The sequence below is a fragment of the Mixophyes fleayi genome, chromosome 4 (genome assembly GCF_038048845.1).
Source record: "Mixophyes fleayi isolate aMixFle1 chromosome 4, aMixFle1.hap1, whole genome shotgun sequence".
Lineage (NCBI taxonomy): Eukaryota > Metazoa > Chordata > Amphibia > Anura > Limnodynastidae > Mixophyes > Mixophyes fleayi.
Window position 1 is genome coordinate 63,124,731 of NC_134405.1, and position 20,174 is coordinate 63,144,904.

A 20,174-nucleotide genomic window follows, 5' to 3' on the forward strand; every position below is an offset into this window, starting at 1 on the left:
TAGGAAGAAGAAGTTTAACACATACTGGATTGATAACTTGAATGATCCTATATGGACCAATAAAACGAGGGGCGAATTTCATAGATGGAACCTTCAAACGAATATTTTTGGTAGATAACCAGACACGATCTCCAATTTTTAGTGGTGGAATAGCCCGCCTCTTCTTATCTGCGAAAGACTTATATTTGTTAGATGTCTTCTTTAAACAGGTTTTGACCTGAGACCAGATATTTTTGAAGGTCTGACAAGCAGTCTCCACAGCAGGAACTTGGGTGGGCGGGAGGGCAGGAAATTCCGGAAAAGACGGATGGTGACCGTAGACCACAAAGAATGGAGTTTTGGATGATGACTCATGGTACATGTTGTTATGGGCGAATTCAGCCCAAGGGAGCAATTCTACCCAGTTGTCTTGGTTGGCTGAAGAGAACATCCTAATAAAAGTCTCAAGATCTTGATTGACTCGTTCCGTTTGTCCGTTAGATTGCGGATGGTAAGACGATGAGAGTGCTAATCGTATGCCCAAGGTTTTACAAAGGGCCCGCCAGAATCTGGAAACGAATTGTACTCCTCTATCTGACACAATCTCAGACGGACATCCATGGATGCGGAAGATTTCTTTAATGAAATGTTCAGCCAGAGTAGACGAGGAAGGTAAACCGGACAGAGGGACGAAATGAGCCATCTTCGAAAATCTGTCTACCACTACCCAAATAGTATTGTGATTCTTACTTGGTGGCAAATCAGTAACGAAATCCATACTAATATGGGTCCAAGGCTTGGACGGAATGGGTAGTGGTCGCAGCAACCCTGCTGGAGTTCTGCGGGAGGATTTGAACTGAGAACATAAATCACAGGAAGCAATAAACTCTTTGACGTCTCTCCTCATTGAAGACCACCAGTAACTACGAGAGAGAATCTCAAAGGTCTTATGTTCACCGGCGTGTCCAGAAAAACGAGAGGCATGGAACCACGAAAGGATTTTCCTCCTCAGAGTAGGAGGCACGAGGGTCTTCCCAAATGGTAGCATTTTGGTGGATGAAGCAGCCAGAGAAATACATTTGGGGTCTAGAATAGCATGGTTGGAAACCTCTTCTACATCAGAGGACGTCACAAAAGCTCGAGATAGAGCGTCAGCTTTCTTGTTCTTAGCAGCTGGTTTGAAGGTTATAATTAATTCAAAACGGGAAAAGAAAAGAGACCATCTTGCTTGACGAGGGTTCAAGCATTGAGCAGATTGCAAATATGACAAGTTCTTATGATCCGTGAAGATCGTCACCGGATGGCGAGCTCCTTCCAACAAGTATCTCCATTCCTCTAATGCAGCTTTGATGGCCAGCAACTCCTTGTCCCCGATAGTATAGTTTTTCTCTGCGGGCAGAAGACCCCGAGAGTAGAAGGCACAAGGATGTAATTTTTGTTGCTCCGAGCGTTGGGAGAGAATAGCTCCTAAGCCCACATTAGAGGCATCTACTTCTAGGAAGAAGGGGAGTGTCACATCAGGTTGTCGCAGAATGGGAGCAGACGAGAAGGACTCTTTGAGGATTTGAAAGGCTTGGAGAGCCTCAGATGACCATTGCTTAGTATTAGCCCCTTTCCGAGTTAAGGCCACAATGGGAGATGCAATGGATGAGAAGTCTTGAATGAAGCGTCTATAGTAATTGGCAAAACCTAAAAAACGCTGGATGGCACGAAGAGTAGTTGGCTGAGGCCAATGTAGTACAGCATTTACTTTGTCTGGATCCATCTTCAGGCCAACTCCGGAAACTATATACCCCAAGAATGGAATCTGGGGTAACTCGAATGAACATTTTTCCAATTTACAGAACAATGAGTTTTTCCGTAGTCTGGAGAGGACCTCTGCCACATGTTGGTGATGAGAAGGCAGGTCCTGTGAGAAGATCAATATGTCGTCCAGGTAGACAACGACACATACATATAATAAGTCCCGAAAGATCTCATTGATGAAACCCTGGAAAACCGCGGGGGCATTACACAGCCCGAAGGGCATTACTAAATATTCGTAATGCCCATCTCTGGTGTTAAACGCGGTCTTCCATTCGTCACCGGAACGGATTCTAATTAAATTGTAGGCACCACGAAGATCCAACTTAGTAAATATCCGAGCTCCCTTGATGCGATCAAATAGCTCAGTGATCAGCGGAATGGGATACCGATTCTTGATAGTAATGGCGTTGAGTCCACGAAAATCTATACAAGGGCGTAATGATCCATCCTTCTTTTTGACGAAGAAGAACCCAGCTCCAGCGGGAGAGGTGGAAGGTCGAATGAACCCACGCTGGAGATTCTCCCGTATGTACTCAGATGTGGCTTGAGTTTCAGGTAACGAGAGAGGATAGACCCGACCCCTGGGAGGAGTCTTGCCAGGTAGAAGGTCGATCGGACAATCCCAAGAACGATGAGGAGGAAGACGTTCAGACTGAGCTTTATCAAACACATCGGCAAATGAAGCATACTGAGGAGGGAGTCCCGGGGAGGAAGATGAGATGGAAGATTGCTGTACTTTAAGAGGAATAACTTGAGAGAGACAACGATGGTGACATTCAGGCCCCCAAGACGTAACTTGAGGGGTGCGCCAGTCAATCTGGGGAGAGTGACATTGAAGCCATGGAAGGCCTAAGACAATCGGACTTGTCGTAACAGGAAGAATTAAAAACGAAATTTCTTCATGGTGTAGTACACCAATCTGAAGGGTTACTGGAGACGTACTCTGGGTGATGAGACCATTGATGAGACGTGATCCATCTATAGCCGTCACAGTAATGGGTGTTTTTAAAGTGATCACTGGTAGGGACCATTGATTCACTAGTGATTTAGAAATGAAATTTCCTGCTGCTCCGGAATCAATCAATGCCTGTGACTCAAAGGATTTAGTAGCAAAGGAAATCGTAACATCGAAAGCGCAGACTTTAGATTTCATAGACAATGGAGAGGACTCCAGGGACCCTAACTTCACCTCTCCAGAACTAGTTAGGGCCTGGCATTTCCCGATTTCTTAGGGCAAGAACTGAGCATATGTGTGGAATCAGCACAATAGATACAGAGTCTATTCTTTACTCTTCGTTTCCTCTCTTCTAAAGATAATTTGGAACGTCCTATCTCCATGGGAATCACAGAAGGTGAAACTGGACGAAATTGAGGGTTTAAACGAAGAGGTGCTTTAGCAGAAGTTGTTTTCTCAGATTCTCTTTCACGAAATCTCATGTCTACACGATGGCAAAGAGAGATCAAATCTTCTAGTGACGAAGGAAGCTCTTGGGTAGTCAGTGCATCTTTAATTTTATCGGAGAGCCCCTGCCAGAAGGCGGCAACTAATGCTTCAGTGTTCCACTGAAGTTCAGAGGCTAAGATCCTAAATTGAATGACATACTGTCCTACTGTATGGGAGCCTTGTCGCAAACGAAGAATGCTGGAAGCAGCGGAGGTCACACGACCTGGTTCATCGAACACACTTCGGAACGTGGAAATGAATTTGGCACTATCTTGTAGAATTGGATCGTTTCTTTCCCACAGAGGGGAGGCCCAAGCCAGGGCTTGTCCAGAAAACAATGAGATAAGATAGGCCACTCTGGAACGATGGGTAGAAAAATTTTGAGGTTGGAGTTCAAAATGGACTGAACATTGGTTAAGGAAACCTCTACAAGTTTTGGGGTCCCCGTCATATTTTGACGGAGTAGGCAGGTGAAGCGTAGGAGCTGTAGACACCTGGGATGGCACTGGGGAAACGGAGGAAAGCACAGGAGCTTCAATACTAGCTGAAACAGTCTGTCCAGATGTTCCTTGGGAGGTTAACGATTGGTAACATTGAAGTAACAGCTGTTGGCGAGCATCCTGTTGCTCCACACGACTGACCAGATGCTGCAGCATCTCTTTAGCAGTAGGTTCCGTATCTGGGTCTGTCATGGCCTGATCTTACTGTCACGGGCACTAGGAGTCTTTACCCAGGGATCACCAGGTGATAGGCTTACCAGAGCAGTATAGGTGGTAATATGGTACTCTGGTAGCAGGGTGATCACGGAACAGGAAATAGCAGATGATGAGATGCTCAGGAAAGTCTATGACTAGCAGCACTGGCAATATGGAGGTAGTAATACACGAGGAACTGTATGGACAAAGGACACGTGAAGGTAGTCAGTGGTCTGCGGTAGCAAGTTGTACCACTGCTATAGTGAGGAGGAATGTCCAACAGAAACGAGGGGGTGATGAGAGTCAGCGGTCTGCAGATAGCAAGTTGTACCGCTGTCTGAGTGAAGGAGTGGAATCCAAGTGGAGGTATCCGGATAGTCAGTGGTCTGCGATAGCAAGTTGTACCACTGCTATGTGAGAGGATACTGGAACAGGTGATACAGGAAACAGGGATCAGTGGTCTGCCTTCAGCAAGTTGTACCACTGAATATATATGTGAGGAGGTGCACGGGGAGAGACTGCAACACAAGATATACACGGGCACCTTGACTTTGAACCACAGTGATATGCACAATATAAATGTATAGATGACTGAACAATACTGCCAATATAGAAAGTCTCTTGAAGTAGTCCAGCATAAGATAACACAGTCAATGATGGCAATAGACTCAGCGGATAGCACACTCCAGAGGAGAACCAACACAGTCCAGCAAGGTATGCAATACACAGCACAGTCAATGAGAAGTATGCATACCGTGGTTCAGGAGGCAGTCAGACAGGAGTGCAGAGATACCTGAACGGCAGGAGGCCGGCAGGATGCGAAGTCCCTGGATGGGTGAAGCGGTGGTCTAGTAGGTGCAGCGCACGGGTAGGTAGACCAGCAGGGAACACAGGAAAGCGTGGAGAGCGGATCAGCAGTAGATGGATGAGTAGTGCTGAGGAGTAGCAGCAGCGGGTCTCTGCGGGAACACGGAGGTAGCCAATAGCAACCAGCAGGTGCAGTAACGATGGGACACGGGAGAGCAGAGTTGAACAGGCACTGTTGATCACGGAGAATAGCGGGTAGCAAAAGTGGAGGCAGACTCAAGGAAACACGGGAGCGTTGACAAGGACTGAAGACTGAAGCGCACAGAGGCAGCGGATAGGAATCAGCCAAACAGTCACGATGAAACACAGACGGGTTGCAGGTTGAAGACTGTAGTGCACGGAGGCAGCGGATAGGAATCAGCTAGCAGTCACGATGATGAAACACAGACGAGTTGCAGGTTGAAGACTGTAGTGCCCGGAGGCAGCGGATAGGAATCAGCTAAACAGTCACGATGAAACACAGACGGGTTGCAGGTTGAAGACTGTAGTGCACGGAGGCAGCGGATAGGAATCAGCTGGCAGTCACAATCATGAACAGGTGAGTGGATGTGAATGAAAGACTGTAGTGCACGGAGGCAGCGGATAGGCATCAGCTAACAGTCCCAATGATACATGGTAGAGTTGAAGTGGTTAGAAGACTGTAGTGCACGGAGGCAGCGGATAGGAATCAGCTCACAGTCACGATGATACAGTAGATGGTAGAAGTGGTATGGGAACCACAGTAGCAGAAGTGGTTTGGAAACCACAGAGGTAGAAGTGGTTTGGAAACCACAGGAATCAGCTGGGCTGAATAAACGAGGAAACACAGGAACACCTTCAGAGACTCATGGGGAATGAGACTCCAAGATCAGGCAACGTGGTGTTGACCACAGGTGCTTAATATAGGGAGGTTGCCTGATCTGCCAATTAAGTTAAAGGAACATACACTGAAGGTTTGGAAAGGGCTGCGCATGCGCAGTCCCTCAGGATAGAGGACGTCCACGGTTCCTAATAGTCCGGGAAGAAGCACTCACAGTCCGGTGAGTGACACAGGATCTGTCTGTGTATTTGCACCATAAGTGTGTATTAAAATAGGTTTGAAATGTTGTCAAGTAAAGAGAGGCTGGAGTAACAACATGGCGTCTCTATGTCATTCTCTCACCAGGTGTCATTCTTTATATTCTTTTGGTTGGATACCCTCCATTTTGGGATGAGGATCAGCACAAGTTGTACCAGCAGATCAAAGCTGGGGCATATGACGTGAGTCCTCCTAGCCTGCGAAATTCATGTATTGCTCTCCACTCCAAAAAAGAAAAAAAGAATGCTTTGCCCTACAATGCCAAAACTTTATTACTATATATAAATCTACACAGTGATAAATAATGAATATACTGTATCGTAAGTTATACTGAAACACAAATTTGACAAACCAAAGACTTATCTTACCATATGGAACTGCGGGAGTTACAGATCTGGTGATTCATGATATTATGTCCCGCAGGCAGGTTCATTCTACCTATGTAATTCATACTATGTACAGGTACCTTAGCTACTCTGGAGTACAACAGGCCACATTTATATGCCTAAAGAATTACTATCTCACTCACTCTTGTTTCTCAATAGTTTCCGTCTCCAGAGTGGGACACGGTGACACCAGAAGCGAAGAATCTCATTAACCAGATGTTGACGATTAACCCTGCAAAGCGTATTACAGCACATGAGGCTCTCAAGCACCCATGGGTCTGCGTAAGTAACTATTGCCTGTACATAAAATACCTCTCAGTGATGACTAGCAGAATTGTGATAGCAATCCATGGGGGTGCAACATGGGAACGCTGTTCTGGAATTACCATGGTAAGGATTAGTAGCAAAGCCCCATTTTACTACTTCTCTATGTCTCCCTACAGCAACGTTCAACTGTTGCCTCTATGATGCACAGACAAGAAACTGTGGAGTGCCTGAAGAAGTTCAATGCTCGCCGGAAGCTGAAGGTAAGTACGGCTCCATCACACATGCCTCTGTTTACCCATTTAGACATGATATCAATCCACATTATTTTATTTATATAGGGGGCCATCCTAACTACAATGCTGGCAACAAGGAACTTTTCTGGTAAGTCATTGCTTGACCATATGTCTTGTATTTGCCCTTTGCTGGGCTTTTATAGGTACCAGCTTAATGCTCTGCAGAACCAGTTCTAAGATAACCAGTGTTGTATATCACAGATCCTATTGTGCACTACAGAGCCAGTTGTAAGTTACCTTGTGCAATACTCTGCAGATTCCACTCTCGTATAGTCAATGTAATACCCTGCAGATCATGTTCTGAGAAAACTATGGTTATGCATTGTAGATCTCTCTTATATAATCATAGTAATGCACTGCAGAGTGCCTTTTCTCAGTACTATAGTACAGTTTTTATATCGCCAGTGTTCTATACTGAAGAGTCTTATATATTCAGCATTATGCACTGCAGGGCTGTTATTCTATAATCAGTGCCATTCACTCACAGAACACATCCTAATCAGTGTAATGCACTGAAGAGCATACTGTGATAGAACCTGTTTTATGCACTGTGTAGCCCCTTCTGAGATAGCCAGTTACTACATTACATGTGTAAGGGGTAATGTGATGTTTTCTCTGCTATTATCTCTTCTTTAGTTTGATTCTGCCTTATTCTACTTACTTCATCTCTCCTCTTCTCCTCATTGTCTTTGCTCTCCTACATTTCTTGATATCCGCACACCTCACCTTTCCTTGTTGTTCCTGCCACTCTCTGGTTTAATCACTTACTTGTCTAACTCACATTTCTTCATCCACCAATCTCCATCTCTCATAACTCTTGTTGTGTCTGATTTCATCCCCTCCCTCCTATCTGTTTTCTACATCCTCCACTTACCATTCCCCGTCCCTTTTTCTCTGATCTCTGTCATTCTCACAGTGGGCAGACAGACCACAGCTCCTGCCACAATCACCACTGCCGCCACTAGTACAGCCCTGGGGTTGGTGGAACAAGGTAGTAGTGTCCTCTGGGCACGTCCCTTCCTCTCCACACCTGCCCCTTCCCTCCCCTGAGAAGTGACTGCATGTGGCTGTTTCTTCCTAGCTGCCTGCCTGCGTGGGTCAGTACCGGGAGATGCACCTGCAGGGACCAGGGGTGCTGGGAGGTAATGAGGAGTTGGCTAGAAAATAGTACATATAAAATGTCATTTTATTATGTATTATAAGTAATAGTAGACAAGGGCTAGAATAATACCTACGAGTTATATTTTAATGTTTGAATGAAGCTACATTGTATGCTTGCTGTACTAGATGATTTTATTTTAGGTAACCCCACATATAGCAGGCCTTTAATTTATATATAGTTCTCCTACAATATGTGCCAGGGTCTGTCTGTGCCATGCTAAGGTTATGTAGGCAGTGTGTATGGGGCCCACCCTGGGATGCTGCATGTAGTGTGTGTACCCTGGTGCATGTTGTACGCTTGGGCATGTCATGTGCATGGCATGTGCTCAGAGGGTACTTACAGCCTCAGTCTGACAGTGTACATGGCACTCATGCTAGAAAAGGCTCACTGTGCTTCTCAACAGTCCTATGTGTAAATGTACAGTGCATGGGTGTTATATGTGAGTATCATCATGTAGACAGAGTATGTACATTGCTCTGGGATAGTAGTACAATGCTCTGCACAATGCAACAGAGTACAAAACAAATGGTGATAAGCTTAAATACATTATACCGTGATGCACTTGTTATAAACTCAACAAACCTTGTCAACATTAGTATCCATAGGATAATCCATATCTTGGAGCACTCAATATATGACAGCTTACAATTTCTCCAACATAGAACTAGAAACATAGGGGCTGATGCACAGTTGATCGCAAAAACGGGAGTAATTGACTCTTAAAAAATGGCACAGAAAAATAACATATATCTGCCCATATACAAAGCCGTAAAAATGTTAAGATGCATCTGCTTCTGTATAAGCAGCATATTCACCAAGTCCAAAATATACGCCTTCTACCATGTGTACTTGCGTGTTTCTGCAGGTCTCCACGAGCCACATTTGGTAGAGACCTGTACTGTATGTCAGAACACCCCTTCCCTTGCCCATCCTGCCTCTCCAGGTGCAGGTGGGTATAGGTGCCAGAATCTGCATAAGAGCATATATGTGCACCCATTTGGGTATGCACAGAGCAATTTCACTCGAGACGTTAAGCGAACTGGTGCATGTCCCACTTTGCATCAGCCCCTTAGACAATACAATTCTTAGTACATCTCTCACTATATAGCAAAGCAAGATCTATCTGTGCATACAGAACCTTGTATAATTTTATATATGCACAAACTGTAATTGTTGTATGTGTTTGTACACCTGCTATACTGGTAGGACACTGCGTATGTAAATGCTGTGTGCATGCGTGCTGTGTCTGGGACCAGGCTGTGAGTTCAGTGGCTCACAGGAGCAGTGCTCTATACACTGTCAGGAATATACAGTGTGAGGCGGGCTGCATAGGTTGCAGTGAGCAGGGGGGCTGGAAATGTGAGTGTTGTGTTTGGACAGTGTTTCAGTGGACGGGCATGTATTGGATGTCCTGTCTTGCCAGCCTGCCGATGCCCGAAATTTATGCACAAATCTGCCATTTAAAAGTGCCCACCCTGTGTATATTACCTCTGTGTATCTTCTCCTCCTACCCTGTCTTTTCTCACTGTTTCACAATTTATCTTTTTCTCTCTCTCCCTCTGTTTCACTTTCCAATCTCTGGCTTCCTTCTTTTTACGTTCTGTTTGCTCCTACTCCCTGCCTCTCTCTTTCTCCTGTGTATTCTTCCGTTCCTTTTCTATTTTTTGCAAGGTAAGTCCTAGTACTTTGGTTCTTGTTTTACATTCCTTTTTCTGATATTACTTTGTTAGTGGCATCCTTAGTCATCTGAAAGTGGAAAACCACTTAAACCCTTTCTAACTGTACTCCCCTTTCCCAGTTCCTGCTATAGTGCATCACATGCTGAGAAGATGCTATCTATCCAGCACTGATGAATCTTAATAAGGGCAAAACAGTCTGTCAACAGGTGGACATCTGTCTCAGTGCTAACCTGTGTCCTATGGGTAAAGCATTTACTTAAGGGGTACCACGACTCAATAATCATTATGCTGGGTGCTACCACTTCCTGGAGTAACTCAAACTGAAATTGTACTTCTGGCTGATATTGCCTGTTGAATACTTCAACACTCCATTGTTGGTATTTGACAGATCAGTTGTTAAGATTTTAATTAGGCAAAATCATTTTTGAGTGGCATTACAACTTAAATGACACCACCTGTAATGATGATTTGCATATACATGCAAATGGGTAGTACCAGAGAGAAACTTTTAAATTCTCCCTAACCATATTGACGTAATACAAAACATAATAAAAAGTCATTAACTATTAGGCAATAAAAAGAAACCCTTTATCTTACTTTAGCTATCTTTCTTTACATCCAAAGATTTCTCTCTTGTTATTTGATTGATTTCTGTCAAATTTGTTGACTGCGTCCAATTATATTTTTTCAAGTTTTGAATTTTTTCCAAGATTTTAAAAATATTTGGACATTTTTCCTTTTAAAATATGCAAATTAGAAATGAACATGGTTTTTCCTTCATGTTCTGGCAATTGTTCACAATCTCTAGCTATGAGAACATTGCCCATCATGTACCTTACATTGAGATGTAAATCAGGGAAAGCTGACAAACACTGTGCAGTCACATAGAAGTGAAATAGATCATGTACATTACTTGCTGTTCATGGGCAGTCGTAGAGAGAAAGCCACATATTACACAGACACATACTTACACAAAGTTATAAACGTTATAGATGTTGCCACCACTTTAATACATGCTGACCACACTGTTTCTGTCTCCCTTGGATCCTGCAGCAGCTAAGAGTTTGTTGAACAAGAAGACAGATGTTGGAAAGGTAATATAACTATAATAATAATAATAGCAATATTCCATATACAAACTTCTTTAGCATACCCATCTCCCTTACTGAACTTATCTCTCCATTAAGGGTAATGTGCCGCCCTTTTGATGGCCAGAGGGCCGTCCATGCAGACCCTGAAGTGTATCATGTTGCCTGCCACTGACTTAACTGTTTAGTCTCGGGACCCAATTTACTTTTGGAAGCCAACTTCAGGACCTATGGTTCTGTTATGAACTTACAATGTGAATTACTTGCCTGTTAGCTAATAATTTATTATTTATTTGTATTATAAAATGTATTTTGATTCAAATACAGTCAAGTCCATAAATATTGGAACATTGACACAATTCTCATATTTTGGGCTCTATACACCACCACAATGGATTTGAAATGAAACTAACAAGATGTGCTTTAACTGCAGACTTTCAGCTTTAATTTGAGGGAATTTACATCCAAATTAGGTGAACAGTGTAGGAATTACAATGGTTTCCACTTTTTAAGGGACCAAAAGTAATGGGACAAACTAAACAATCCTACATCAAACTTTCACTTTTTAATACTTTGTTGCAAATCCTTTGCAGTCAATTAGAGCCTGAAGTCTGGAAGACATCACCAGACGCTGGGTTTCATCCCTGGTGTTGCTCTGCCAGGCCTCTACTGCAAATGTCTTCAGTTCCTGCTTGTTCTTGGGGCATTTTCTCTTCAGTTTTGTCTTCATCAAGTGAAATACATGCTCAATCAGATTCAGGTCAGGTGACTGACTTGGCCATTGCATAACATTCCACTTGTTAGCCTTAAATAACTCTTTGGTTGCTTTTGCAGTATGCTTCGGGTAATTGTCCATCTGCATTGTGAAGCGCCGTCCAATGAGTTCTGAAGCATTTGACTGAATATGAGCAGATATTATTGCCCGAAACACTTCCGAATTCATCCTGCTGCTTTTGTCAGCAGTCACATCAATAAATACAAGAGAACCAGTTCCATTGGCAGCCATACATGCCCACGCCATGACACTACCACCACCATGCTTCACTGATGAGGTGCTATGTTTTGGATCATGAGCAGTTCCTTTCCTTCTCCATACTCTTCTCTTCCCATCACTCTGGTACAAGTTGATTTTTGTCTCATCTGTCCATAGGATGTTTTTCCAGAACTGTAATGGCTTTTTTAGATTTTGTTTGGTAAACTCTAATCTGGTCTTCATGTTTTTGTGGCTCACAAATGGTTTACATCTTGTGGTGAACCCTCTATATTCACTCTTGTGAAGTCTTCTCTTGATTGTTGACTTTGACACATATACACCTACCTCCTGGAGAGTGTTCTTGTTTTGGCCAACTGTTGTGAAGGGGTTTTTCTTCACCAGGGAAAATATTCTTCTGTCATCCACCACAGTTGTTTTCCGTGGTCTTCCGGCTCTTTTGGTGTTGCTGAGCTCTCCGGTGCGTTCTTTATTTTTAAGAATGTTCTAAACAGTTGATTTGGCCACACCTAATGTTTTTGCTATTTCTCTGATGGGTTTGTTCTGATTTTTCAGCCTAATGATGGCTTGCTTCACTGATAGTGACAGCTCTTTGGATCTCATATTGAGGGTCGACAGCAACAGATTCCAAATGCAAATTTCACACCTAGAATCAACTCCAGACCTTTTACCTGCTTAATTGATGATGAAATAACGAGGGAATAGCCCACACATGTCCATGAAATAGGTTTTGAGTCGATTGTCCCATTACTTTTGGTCCCTTTCAAAGTGTGAGGCACATATAGAAACTGTTGCAATTCCTACACCGTTCACCTGATTTGGATATAAATACCCTCAAATTAAAGCTGAAAGTCTGCAGTTAAAGCACATTTTGTTAGTTTCATTTCAAATCCATTGTGGTGGTGTATAGAGCCCAAAATATGAGAATTGTGTCGATGTCCCAATATTTATGGACTTGACTGTATAACTGTTTTTAAATATAATTATTTAAATTGTATTATTTTGGAGCTTGTTAGCTGGTAGTACAATGTGCAGTAGATTTACAAGAGAGGATTATGTGGATCAACCATGCATGGCAAGGGAATAATGTTTTGGGTTGAGAACCACAGGTTAAGAACCGTACTCTACACACTGAAGACCTCTTTCACAATGCCCTTGATGCACAGGGCAGTAAGCCTTGGGTTTGCACCAGTGTAACTGCACAAACTAAAAATGTTCCCAGCTGCAGAGAGGCGGCAAAATGTAAAAAGGTGCACTCTACAAAAGTGGCATTACATCTAAGGTCCAACCTTGCTATCATTTGACAATGACATATAGGTTGTGAATAACTGACCTTCCTTAGCAGCATCAGTAACCATGGAAACAAGCAGTACAATCCACAATTAGGTTCCATGGTTACAGATATTGCTAAAGAAGGACAGTTATTCTCAACCTGTCAAATGTCAGCAGCAGTCCCTGAGTTTCCACTATATGAGTTCAGATATAAATCTTATTTCAAGTATCAGGAGTTATTTTAGTAAGCTGTTTAATCAGGCCAAAACCATTCTTGAGTGATATTATCCATTAAATACTGTCTCTATAACCTCATAGTATTACCCCATACAATGAGGACCTCATGATAAGTTTCTTTTGCATGATATTAGTTACAGTAGCACACTGACACTTCACTGCTTTCATGCTAAATTTCTCAACCTCTATCTATGTCTCTCTCCCAAGCCTCAGACAAACAGCACCAAGAACAGCGCTGGAGTGACCAGTCCAAAGGGGCCCATTCCTCCAGCTGCCTTGGTATGAGGAATGGGTGTGGGCAGTACAGTCATCTGTGTATCTGTGATATTCTGTGGTGTCTAACACTGGTGTGGAGTTGGGGGGGGGGCTGGTAGAGGGGTACATTGGAAAAGTCTGGTCTATGTGTACGTGGTGAGGAGCCCTTTTCTGTCCAATTCTTCGGAAAGTTTGTTTTGTGTCCACTAGTAAGAGACATCTGTGGTCTGTTCAGGGAAGTCTCTGTGTGGGGTTCAGGGACTTCCGTTTTAATCTGTCTGTTGCTCGGATAAGTTTGTGGTCTGTCTTTGGAGCGGGAAGTCTGTTATCTGTCTGTGGCTTAGATTAGTCTGTGATCTCTCTGTGGGTTAGTTAGAGGTCTGTGATTCGTCAAGCGGTCTTTGTCTGCCTTGCCATGTTTCCATTTTCTCAGTCCTCCTGCTCTGTCATCTCTTTTCCAGTTCTCTCCTGACAACCTTTGGTTTACCTCTCCCTCCCCTGCTTTCCACTTCTACCTAACTCCTCCTGTTGCCACCTACCCTTTTCCTGTTCTCTCCTCCTTCCCATTTCTCATTCTTTCTTCCTCTGTAGGAGCCTCAAACCACAGTAATTCATAACCTGGTGGACGGGATAAAGGTATTTGTCATATCTTTACCTCTCTCTTCATGTGTCACGTTTCATGCACCTCTTTACTCTGGAGTCATCATAGGGAGGACCTTGTACTATATTACACATGGTGTTATTCTCCACCTAACCACTAGATGGCTGCATAGTGCATTTCTGGAAATCTAGTATAAAGGCCTCATGTTGTCATGTATAAATACAAAATGTTCTAACACAAGAGTGTTGTGTTGGTGGATTTTTTCCTCTCTGTCTCTATGATAAATGCGTGACTTTAGTAATGGGTGAAGGATTTAGAATAAAAAATCCAGTGTGCCAAAAGTAAGAAGTGCCACAAGTGTGTTCTCATCGAATTTCCCTTTGCTGTGATACACGTTTGAAGGATCACCTACTAAACTTAAATTAAAAGTTGCTCTGTGTAAAGGAGCTCCTAATATCTTCCAGAAATATACATATATGTGTATTTGTGTGTAAAAGTTTCAATTACTTGAAGGAATTTCATGTTTGATATTCTATTTACATTTTCTGTTCTCTTCTGTTATCAGTCAAGGGCGCTAGTTGTGGCTGCACATGCAGCAATATAGCCAAATTGGCCCCATATTTCTACATGTGTGGCCCCAAAAAACAATTTAGATAACAAGGAATTTTGATCAGTCCATAAGTACTTCTGGCTGCTGCTTTTTATGTGTGACCATCTGTCAGCTCCATAGCCCAACCTCCAGATCTGTCTGATTGGCTTGTGCGTGGAGATACTTCAATAGGACTATTGACAGGAATTCTGCTGTGTTTAGGGAACTCTCCCCCCACCCACAAATACATCTGATTTCCAGATAACTTCCATTCGGATAATCTTATGTGTGAATGTTATTCAGCAGCTCTCTTATACAAAGCATCTTGTATTATAGGCTTAGTGGAACATTAACATGACAGAACCCACTGTCCTATCATCCTGTCCAGTAATACGTACACATAATGCTTTCCACAGATAAATCCTGGTATTTCAGTGCCAATGTGCCCAGGATTATTCAGCAACCACCTTAAAAGATCACAAAACCTAAAATGCTGATTGATCTATACTGAAGAACATTCACGGGTAAAGGATATAAAGAGCTTATTAGAATTGAAGATATGGGTGTTTGAGATTTGTTTCTTCATGTGTGCCAATGGTCACATTCAATATTAATGTCTTGTTATGGAGCATTTTAAATATACATCTTTAAATGTATATGGAATCAACTTGTGTTTTTGGTGTCGTGGCTCTTTAACGTACACCTCATACTTACATGCCTGTAGCCTTTTTGTGGGCAGGGCCCATAGTCACGACAATGCGGCCTGTCCATTCACTAGGAATTAATGACATCACTGCGACGTAACTAATATTACCATTGTATATAAGAATGCAGTCTATCCATTCAGTAGGAAGTAATCTCAGTGATATTGGTGGCTTATAGTGAATTTATATCTCTATAGTGTATAGGAGACAGGTGCATTTCATTTAAATATAAAGTGAATCACTAGACAAACTGGGCTACTAGCACATCAGCCATTTCTGAACTTATGTTGAATGAAGGAAACATTATACTACCATTGAGTGTAAATGTTTAATGACATTAACTCTGAAATATTACTTTCTGCTCTTGCGTCTGTGCTTTTTGGTGATTGAGTAGGAGGTTGTGATAGTATTGCTGAACAACAGTATAAGTAGCATACATATTTTATTATTTAAAAAAAACCATAAAAATATCCTGTTGTGAATGGTTTTGTACTCATTTCGGGATCAAGCTATAATTCTAAGCTTATACCGTAGAATTGCGTAACCTGCTATTAATCCAAACAATCCGTATCTCTGGAAATTATGCAGTACATACAAGCAGGGCAAAAAGCCAAATCGCCTCAATGTCCGGCTGCTCACCTTGTTGGCTAATATGGTACAGACATCGCCCCTCACTTTCCCTCACTTCTCTATGGGACGCAAGGGAAAATTTGATTTTAGTAAAAACTGAGTAGATATATAGATATGAAGTAGTATGCATGGTAAGGCAAAAAACTGAATACTGTGCACGGTAGCCCTAATTGTACAGAAGATTATATAGTCTTATATCTTTCGTTAACTACCCTAGAGATCGTTCAGTCCCCATATGAGTTATCAGAGGTTTGTACTGGCTGTATCCTGGATACCTGTTAGTTATTGACAAAAGTAGCATTCAGCCAACAAGACATGCTAACTTCTACCAGCCTTATGCTCTTTCTACATAACTGTAGAACTTTTTAAGCCTATCTCTGTGCCTTTCCTTACGCTGCACTCTCCGTGATATTTTCGCTTTCTTGTTTCTATTCCATGTACCTCTTCGTTCCCCACACACACACACTTGTGTCTTTCTCCTATTTCCCATATTAACCAGAAATTCTTCATAAGGTACACAACAGGATCATTCTGCAATGCTGTTAGTTGATCACTGTGCTACCGGAAAAATTGGCATATTCAGTATGATTATTACCATAATCCTCAGTATAACTGTCATGAAGCCCTTTTTATTCACAAAACAATGCATGTTTGGCTATTTGTAATTCGCATAGATCCGTACCAAGGTGTGTGCAATGGCACTAGAGGATAAGAGTAACATGATAGGTTTTGTTTTGTACCCCAGAAGCACCAGATCATAGAAGGGTTTTATTACAAGTATCTATTTGATGCTGAGAGTAGTTAGATTGTTACTAACTATTATAACTTTTCTCTTCTCTATCTATCTTACACCTCTTCCTAGGTTCACTTCTTTACAACTATTTCACCAGTTTCTTTCCTTCTCTCACACAGGAATCCTCGGACAGTACACATACTAACCCAGAGGATGAAGAAATGAAAGGTATCATAGCTCAGCCCTCATATCCACCATGCCCACCTCATTTGTGCTGCCCAAATTACACCTTCTATCTATTTACCCCCCCCTCCCCCTTCTCTTCTGGACAGACCATCTGGTTAACATGGATTGGTTTCCCTTCATACCTCAGTCTGTCCACACATTCTAAACACCTCACCCCTCTTCACTGTAGTCACATAAGGACAACACAGAGACACATTGATCCATACACAATACTCTATGATCCTCTGATTGATCTATCATCCTGCTATCTCACTGCCATGTTGTTATATCTCTCCTTGTCTCAGGCCTATTCACATCATCTGCTGTTATTCTGCCTTTATCTGCCTAATTTTTCTTACTACTACTTTTTAATTTGAAGTTTATTTTGAGCATTCATATATTCATTGCTCTGAATTACGATTATTATTATTTATCAACTATTCTCAATTGTATCACTATTATTATTTCTTCTTCTTTATACATCACTAACATGACGGAGTATATTATATGCAGGTACTTGCATTCATTGTACATATAATATATATATTTGCAGGTTAAGTCTTAGTATTACATTACTCAGACTATGCCTGCAAATACGCTTTTCCACCATTAGAAGTGTGAGACTCAGTCTTCACCAGCCTTTGGCAGAGAAGAGCATTTTCTAGGCAGACATCAAGCAACGTACCGCTGCACAAACACAAAAGCGACACATGTCAAACAGTCCCAATGTCCCCTCACTGTCACGATTTATTTATGCTGTAAATAAAGCTAAACTGAGTAGTATTTTAAAAATAAAAACGTAAAAGTTTATTTAATTGACAGGGTTGGTATTATGGAGGTAGGAAGTTGGTTTGGAGGCTGCACCCAAATGTGGAGTGGAGGTGTAGACTTTAATGTATGCTGGGTGGACCAATAAGGTGCATAGTTGCACTGTGAAAACGAGTGTAAGAGACTTACCTGTCCTCGCTTCTGTTCCCGATCTCAGCCGCTGATCTGTTCTTCAGGGCACGCAGTGCATGGCTGCGGTCATGTGACACAGGGGCGATTGGGCAATTTATGTTACGGTAAAAGGAAGCCAGATTATAGTCACATAATCACATCAATAGAAGGGTTGGTTAACAAGTGCATAAAGAAGACATAAACATAAAAGTGCTAGAGGTAGGTGTGAGTAAAGGACTGTGCTCTGCAACACGAGGTTTGGAATGAGTGTGGTGATGAACATGGTTGGTAAGATGAAAGCAGTCAGAAATATGATGGGGTTTTGAGGTTACCAGCAGGAAGGGCAGTGCAAGTCTGAGAGGGCTTTAAATAATCCTGAGGAGAAAGTGTATTAAAACTGGAATACAGACAAAAGGTGGTATTGCCCACATCAACAAAGTAGATTGTAACAGCCAATTTTCTAGAGCAGTTTAGAAAATAAAGTGTGCGGTTGGTTGCTCTGGGTAACACCACCTTTTTCAAGTGCACCAGTTTTTATAAATATTCCTGAGTGTTCTTACAAAGCAGAGAAGTCGAGAAGTGAAGGTGAGCGGTGAATGAAAGAGCAATAAGACCTTTGTTGAATGTTGCTTGCATTGGTCTCACTACATTGTGTATCTAATGTTATTCCATCACTCTATAAAACATGTAATGACCTAGACCAGGCCTGGCCAGCCTGTGGCTCTCCAGGTGTTGTGAAACTACAACTCCCAGCATACCCTGCAAGCTATCTGATGGCTACCTACTGGCAAAGCATGCAGAGACTTGTAGTTGAACAACACCTGGAGAGCCACAGGTTGGCCTGGCCTGCATTAGACACACAGACATTCCAAACTACATCTGAATTAATTTGTTAAAGGCTTATCCGAACAAGACTTTTCTCTTGTGATGATCCAAACAGAACACAAATCAAGAAAAATGACAGTGTAACCTGCATATCCTGTTCACACTAGCATGGAATAAACTACTACAAAATTAAATCTGCAGTAGTGTTATTGGGTATTTCCTACGTAGAACGCAGTAGAAAAAATTAAATATGATATACCCTGTATGAGGAAGTATAGGCATCGGCAATTACTTTCAACACTGGGAGAAGCATCACTTAGAACTACAGTTTCATTGAAACGATTATCATTGTTCCGCAGTTCCTATATATAACTCTAGGATATGAAACATCAAGGCAAACACACTGTTGTGTTAATATGCAAATCAGTTGATTCATCTACGTAAGTACATTTAGGGAAGTCTTTAGGCATCACATGAAAACTGATAAGTTACAATACTCAAATGCATTTGCAATTGGTTACATAAAGTCAAATGATAGAAAACACAGAGGGTCCGATTCATTAAGGAAAGTAAGGCATAAAAAGGAGTAAGTTTTCTCCTGAACAAATCATGGCTGCTTTTTCATCTAGCACACAAATACTTCATAGCTTTATTTGTACACTGAAATTTAAAGTTGATCTAGGGCATTCCCTATCCCAACAATAAATTTGCCATCACAGTTTAAATTTGCCTCTCCCCTCCAATGCAACATGGTTTTGCCAAGGTGCAAAGTTACTCCACTTTTTTTTTTTGCTTTACTTTCCTTAATAAATAAGGCCCAGAATGTCTGCTTGATAGCCCCTGTGACTTCCTTTGGTAGCAATCACCAACCTATGTATTTTGATCCCTTTACAGTACTGAGCAATAATGCCCAATTAGCAATAGAATTTTCACAAGTGACAGTTTTTTTAAGCTCTTTATTTTGAAAGAACACATGTAATACATACAATCAGTATATAAAATGAGAAAAGCAATATATACAAGGTCAATTTTTGTTACAAATATAAAAACATTTTTGAATAAACAATAACATTATACAAACAAAATTTTGAGAATAGAGGGAAGGTAAGGAGGGAGAAAAGAATCAAGAGACAGTTTTAAAGTGTTATACCAATGTTTATGAGAATACAAGGGTATATTTATGTCGGCAGATGGATTGCCGTTTATAAGTGGCAGCCTCGTGTTGCAGAGCAGAAGCCCTGAACTAGAACCCAACTGTCAATAACAGCTTCTGCTTCCTAGGAAGTGACCAGGAACACCCACATGATCGCTGTAAATAGCAGTCAAAGTGAATGCTCAATGAGGAAGCCTAGGCTTCAGGAAATACTGTGATGACACTATGGTGAGACCATCAGGAATCTTGCCTAGTGTATGGAAAAACCAGGGAGCTGCACTCAACCTGGTCTACCAG

General features: G+C 42.0%; 1 protein-coding gene across 16 annotated transcripts in view; it reads left to right on the plus strand.

Moving 5' to 3' along the window:
* CAMK2B (calcium/calmodulin dependent protein kinase II beta) overlaps positions 1–20,174 on the plus strand; it is a 103,715-nt gene that overhangs the window by 67,535 nt on the left and 16,006 nt on the right. For 4 of the 16 annotated variants that reach the window (XM_075207263.1, XM_075207262.1, XM_075207278.1 and 1 more), the window contains exons 9-17: positions 5,936–6,030; positions 6,394–6,516; positions 6,678–6,761; positions 6,840–6,882; positions 7,711–7,788; positions 10,692–10,729; positions 13,431–13,502; positions 14,070–14,114; positions 16,915–16,963. In XM_075207263.1, the coding sequence (XP_075063364.1) occupies positions 5,936–6,030; positions 6,394–6,516; positions 6,678–6,761; positions 6,840–6,882; positions 7,711–7,788; positions 10,692–10,729; positions 13,431–13,502; positions 14,070–14,114; positions 16,915–16,963 (627 nt within the window). Of the gene's footprint in view, positions 1–5,935; positions 6,031–6,393; positions 6,517–6,677; positions 6,762–6,839; positions 6,883–7,710; positions 7,789–10,688; positions 10,730–13,430; positions 13,503–14,069; positions 14,115–16,914; positions 16,964–20,174 lie in introns of all 16 variants that reach the window. The other 12 variants (XM_075207268.1, XM_075207267.1, XM_075207276.1 and 9 more) reach the window with 5 other exon arrangements.